The 5,228-nt window shown below is 32.6% G+C and overlaps 1 protein-coding gene across 1 annotated transcript; it reads left to right on the top strand.

Moving 5' to 3' along the window:
* Window positions 1-296: 296 nt before the first annotated feature.
* On the top strand, window positions 297-1,212 carry LOC142625881 (uncharacterized). Its single transcript, XM_075799623.1, has one exon. It carries the CDS (start codon window positions 327-329, stop codon window positions 876-878), a length of 552 nt encoding a protein of 183 aa, XP_075655738.1. The 5' UTR covers window positions 297-326; the 3' UTR covers window positions 879-1,212.
* Window positions 1,213-5,228: the final 4,016 nt, after the last annotated feature.

Here is a 5,228-nt window from a genome sequence, read left to right as displayed (position 1 = left end):
TCTCAATAATGAACACATATGACTGAACATAAAAGAACAGCAAAAGAAAGAAAGAAAATTACGAAAGGCTATATATGTACATATATGTATTAAAAAAAAAGGGTCATACCCCATGCGTTTGACCACATTGCATGTATGTGTGTCATCACAGATTCCGCCGACGGCTGAAGACAAAACAAACTTTGAATTTTTCACAAAGGGCTTCACAAAAGTCGAAGTCTTTTCTTTTATCTCATGCTCACTTGTCTTGTATCTTTCATCAAACAATCTATATATAGAAGGTAGAACTTTCATGCATTTTCATATCTCTTTCACACAAACCAAATATGGAAGCGTATTCTTCTTCTTCGTCCTCTTCCACTTATCTGTCACAAAATTTTCAAAAAACAAAGAGTGCAAAACTCCCACACCCCTTTAATTCCTCACTCCATTCGGTTAAAAAGCCACCCACAAAGCCATGGAAGAAGCCTGTGGCTCCACTTCCACCAACACCACCTAGAATATACAAGGTAGACCCTGTCAACTTCAGGGACCTCGTTCAAAAGCTCACTGGTGCAACCGAGTTTCAGTCTCAGCAGCGTCTCCAAAGCGTTGCGCCTCCACAACTCAAAGTTGCCAATTCCACACAACCATTAATGTATAACAGAAACATTTCTGTGCCTCCACAACTCCACCGTTCGACATCGAAACCACCATTGTCTGCAGCAGTGTACCAGGACTTAACATCTCTGGAAAAGAAACCCCAGAAAATATCTGATCGTGAAGAGGCTGCGTTTTCGCTTGGGATGAATCTGTCGCCTTCTTCCCTTAATTGGTGTTCTTACCCTCTTATGAGTCCAGGAACTCTTTCCAGTTTGGAACAAAGCACGGTTCTTTAATTAGCACTTTTTTCACTTAGACTCTGTGTATATATATAAATATTATATTTTATATATATACCAGTGTCTCTCCACTGCTTTAATATACAAAGCAGTCTGGTTTTAGTATCCTTTGTTCTTTCTGCAATGCATAAATTACAATTTAGATCACAACCTCTGTCTTTTATCATGTATACGGTTGAACTCGTTACCGTTCACCATCTATTTGCCAGCAAAATAAATATTGTTCAGCCAAGACAAAGATAAGCTAGAGTTACATTTTTATTTACTAGAACTACATTGTTGTTTATATTAAAATTCATTGGAAGCAATATAATATTCATGAATGTAGGTGAAATTCATTGGCGTGTGAGAACTTTCATATAGTTTCTTGCATCATTATTAGCTGATTAGAGAGTAAGCACATGACGGTGAAATTCATTGGCTTATGAGAACTTTCATCCTTCTTTGACCATAGCAAACTACATATAATCTAAAACAGGAAACTGAATTTTCAATGCCGTAGTTAGACTTTAACTTGCTCCTTGCAGTCATGATTCTCACGAATTAAAGGAAACTGAGCGAATACTAATCAATAGATGGTCTAACATTCCACATTTAGGATATTGGGCGCGTGTTAACGAGTACGGAAAAGAATTTGTGACCCAATAATACGTAGTCTTGGTTGGTGTTCTTCCTAAAATTCAAACCATGAACTTGTTTTTCAGACTCAATTGAGGACAATGCTAGACTAGACTTGGTTGCATTCTAATATAAATGGATGGATGCATGTCAAGAAAGTGAGAAATTAACTACACTCGTTAAACACTAGAATTTTACAGAGTCTTATCTTCTTCCACAGTGCAACCTCATGCATGTAGGCCTACAATATGAGTTGGAGTTCATATCCTTGTGGAATAAAAAAAATTCTATCTTTCACTTTTGTTATTTTTATTTGTCATTGATGAAGTATAAAATTGAAACGCGTAAAGTGTGACCAAGGATTTTCATGCATTTTTTGTATGCCCATATATGTATGTATAGGGCCGGCTCGATACACTTTGGGTGGTGGTAAGATAGCAAATTCAAGCAAGGTATTTTATATTTAAACATTAGTTAAATAATATTTATTTGTCTTTTTATTTAAAAGATATACTTCTTATACTTTTAAAGATGCCAAAATACAAACAATAATTCTAGATATACACTTATAAATATATATTTTTTTTTTAAAGAATAGATATATAAAAAAAATTTACAACTTTTTTTTACGTATATGCTGAGATAAGTTGTGATTGGTATAAAATAAATGTTAATCACAATCTCATGTAAAAGTAATCTTATACTAGTTACAATTTGATACCTCAAAAATTGAGAAATTGTTATTATGTTTATAATATTGATGAAAATTGAAATAGTAATAAAGCTTTGTGTTTTGATTTTTGCACAGCCCACTTCTTTATTTTTATTGTTTTAGTGAAGCCGATTATTTGAGCATAATACTGAGGCATTTTAGAACAGATAGTGCAGAATAGACAAAAAAAAATGTTCAATTTTACTTGTCTATGCTCCAAAATTACCCACATTAATCAAAGTAAAGATGGCCAAATTTGTAAAATTGCTATTTCAATAGTATAAATTTATACTGATACTATTCATTTTACATTTAGTTTTTTATTTTTTTCTTACGTAATCCAAGGATGAAGGAATAAAGTGAATATTAGTTTTTGTATCACTTGTATGTCAAGAAAAAACTATTAAAAAATTCAAGAAAAATATGATATTTTAATGAAAAAGAATTTAGAATGGATAATATGACGATGTTGGTATTTTTAAAAAGTGATGATGTAAAATAGAAAAAATAGGTTTTTATATTAAAATTGTGAGGGCCAAACTTTTGGTTAATGGGCTAACTCCTATATTGGGCTTACAACTTATTTGTTATTGTGGGTGTGTGGATATCCTACAATGGGAAGTTCATTTGAAACAAAATCAATACTTGTGACTTGGTTCCTTCTTCTCCCTTCTAAGCTGCTAGTTCTCTCTCTCTCTCTCTCTCTCTCTCTCTCTCTCTCTCTCTCTCTCTCTCTCTCTCTCCGGCTTGTAGTTCTCTAGTTCGGTAGTCTCTAATGTCTAACCCTCCCCCGTTCTTCCTCTTCTTTCCCCATTTATACCCTCCCTTAGTGGAGTTGAAATGATTAGTTTTAGTATTTTTCGTGCAAGTGGGGCTCTTTAGGATTATTCCTGACGCACTTGGGTCCCACTTCAAAAAAAAGAATTCCAGGCTTTGGGACTTACAATAGACACCAAATGTTGCTCAGTGACAATACCCCCAAGACATTACCGAGGTAGCTCCCAAATCAGGCCCTGAACAAGAACAGACCTCGGGAATTAACCAATCCGACCAATCTCTCAAGCATTATGGACTGGGCCTACTATGTAATTGATATCGGACCCTTGGCTCATGGTCCTATCAATAATGGGTCAATGATCGTACAAAAATAAATAAAAATTTTTGCACGAATTAACATGAATACTCTTATTATTTGGGGCTAGGAAATTAATAGTGAAATTCTTTTAATGCATGTCTCTACAATTTTTTTTTTGGATAAACTAAATTTTTAATGTTTCTAGTCTTATTCGTTAAATAATGTCCAAATACATGGCCTAATTACTGTGGTCTACAATTTGCACAGGATAAATTAGGGGTTCCTGCATGATAAGGTAGGTACGAGTATGACCAGAATAATTCAACTGTTCACCCACGTGTTCTGCATGTCCATTGACAGTCGGTTAAAATAAAAAATTATTAAAAGAACAATTCTTCACGCCATCTTACTATTATAATATTTCGTACTATTTGGTACGTATTTGAATGAAGCTTTTGTCGACCAAAAGTGATTAATAATTAATTAATAGTATAATCTATACAATCACAGATTAGAGCTAGATGAGAAAGCCCGAGCCTCAACAATTCCGGTAGGGATTTATGAAAAATTATCTGTTGAATTTTGAAAGAGTGGAATGATATTGTGCTTAAGGTTTGATATAAGCTGAAATTTAATTTATCAGTTTTTGAAACTACGAGGTTTATTTTGTTAAATACTTAAATCCCATAAATTATGGGGTTTAATTTGTTAGTTTTTTTTTTTTGATATGCAATTTGTTAGTTGTTATACCATCTAAAAATAAGGTTTAAATAAAATTTTTCTAATAATTTTAGTTACTAGGTAACATGGAATCATTACCAAAGACCATAGGCATAATGTACTAATTGCAAATTTGTTATAAAGAATACATATGGTAACTCTACTATAGAGTCTAAAATCTAATCCATTTATTTTAAATTGAGTGAAATAGATTTTGTCACATCATCAATAATTTAAATAAATATCAAAATAGTGATAATTAACATTTTTTTTAAAAGAAAATGTTGGTAAATGTAGTTCACTCATTTTAAAACAAATATATATGATTTTTTAAGAACTCCATGACAATATTACTCTAAAAACTCCATACGATCTTAACAGTTATGTAAATACTATTAGGTAAAGACACCTTTTATAAGGCCGCGATAGAAGTTCATTACAAAAGATATATGACAAAAATGTGGGAAAAAGATTTTGAGAAATTGAAGCCATTGAGTCTTAAATTATTGAGAAAATTACATAAAAAGACTGAGACTTTATATAGGAGTAATGTTTTACATTAAGATAGTTTATAATTTTGTCAATTAAATTTCTAAACTCATGAAACTACTTTAATTGAAGCTGCCGTTGATATCCATTATGCTAGATAGTAACCAAGCAAAGGAAACAATAAAGCATTAATAAAATTTAAGCTTCCCCTAGATAACTAGCTTCAGTTTTTTGAATAGAAGATTCATTTTTAACTTTCTTATTCTAGTGAAACTTTCTCTCTCTACCTTTCTGATGATGTACAGAAAATCAGTAAGGTTGAATGGTCTGATTTCAATGGACTAGTGGTTGGCTGGTTGCTTGGAAGGCCTGAAAAGAAAGAAACACAAGATCAAAGGTGACCGGGGCGAACCGGCCAAGAACCCTCCGATACTTAAGTTAGTTTTCTCTTTAGAACTCAATAATTCAAACTTTAGGAGTGGTAAAAACTTACCTTCACTTGATATGAATGAGTCTTTTTTATAACGAGCTTTGGAGTGTTTACTTATTTAGTAACTTCCTCAACGTGGATTGAAGTTAGAAGGTTCAGACTTATCTTTTATAATTGCTATTAGAAGTTAGAAGGTTTAGACTTATCTTCTACAATTGTTATTAGAAGTTAAGAATTTAGTAGGAAGTTAGAGAAATAATTAAGGATTTTGCTCATACTTCAGAATAGTGGAATGTGGTCCGG

This window comes from Castanea sativa, chromosome 2 (genome assembly GCF_040712315.1).
Source record: "Castanea sativa cultivar Marrone di Chiusa Pesio chromosome 2, ASM4071231v1".
Classification (NCBI taxonomy): Eukaryota; Viridiplantae; Streptophyta; class Magnoliopsida; order Fagales; family Fagaceae; genus Castanea; species Castanea sativa.
Note: the sequence above shows the minus strand (reverse complement) of the source record. Positions and strands in the feature narration are given on the sequence as shown.

Excerpts from the sequence above, each read along its gene's own strand:
- LOC142625881 (XM_075799623.1), top strand. The coding sequence starts at position 327 with ATGGAAGCGTATTCTTCTTCTTCGTCCTCTTCCACTTATCTGTCACAA.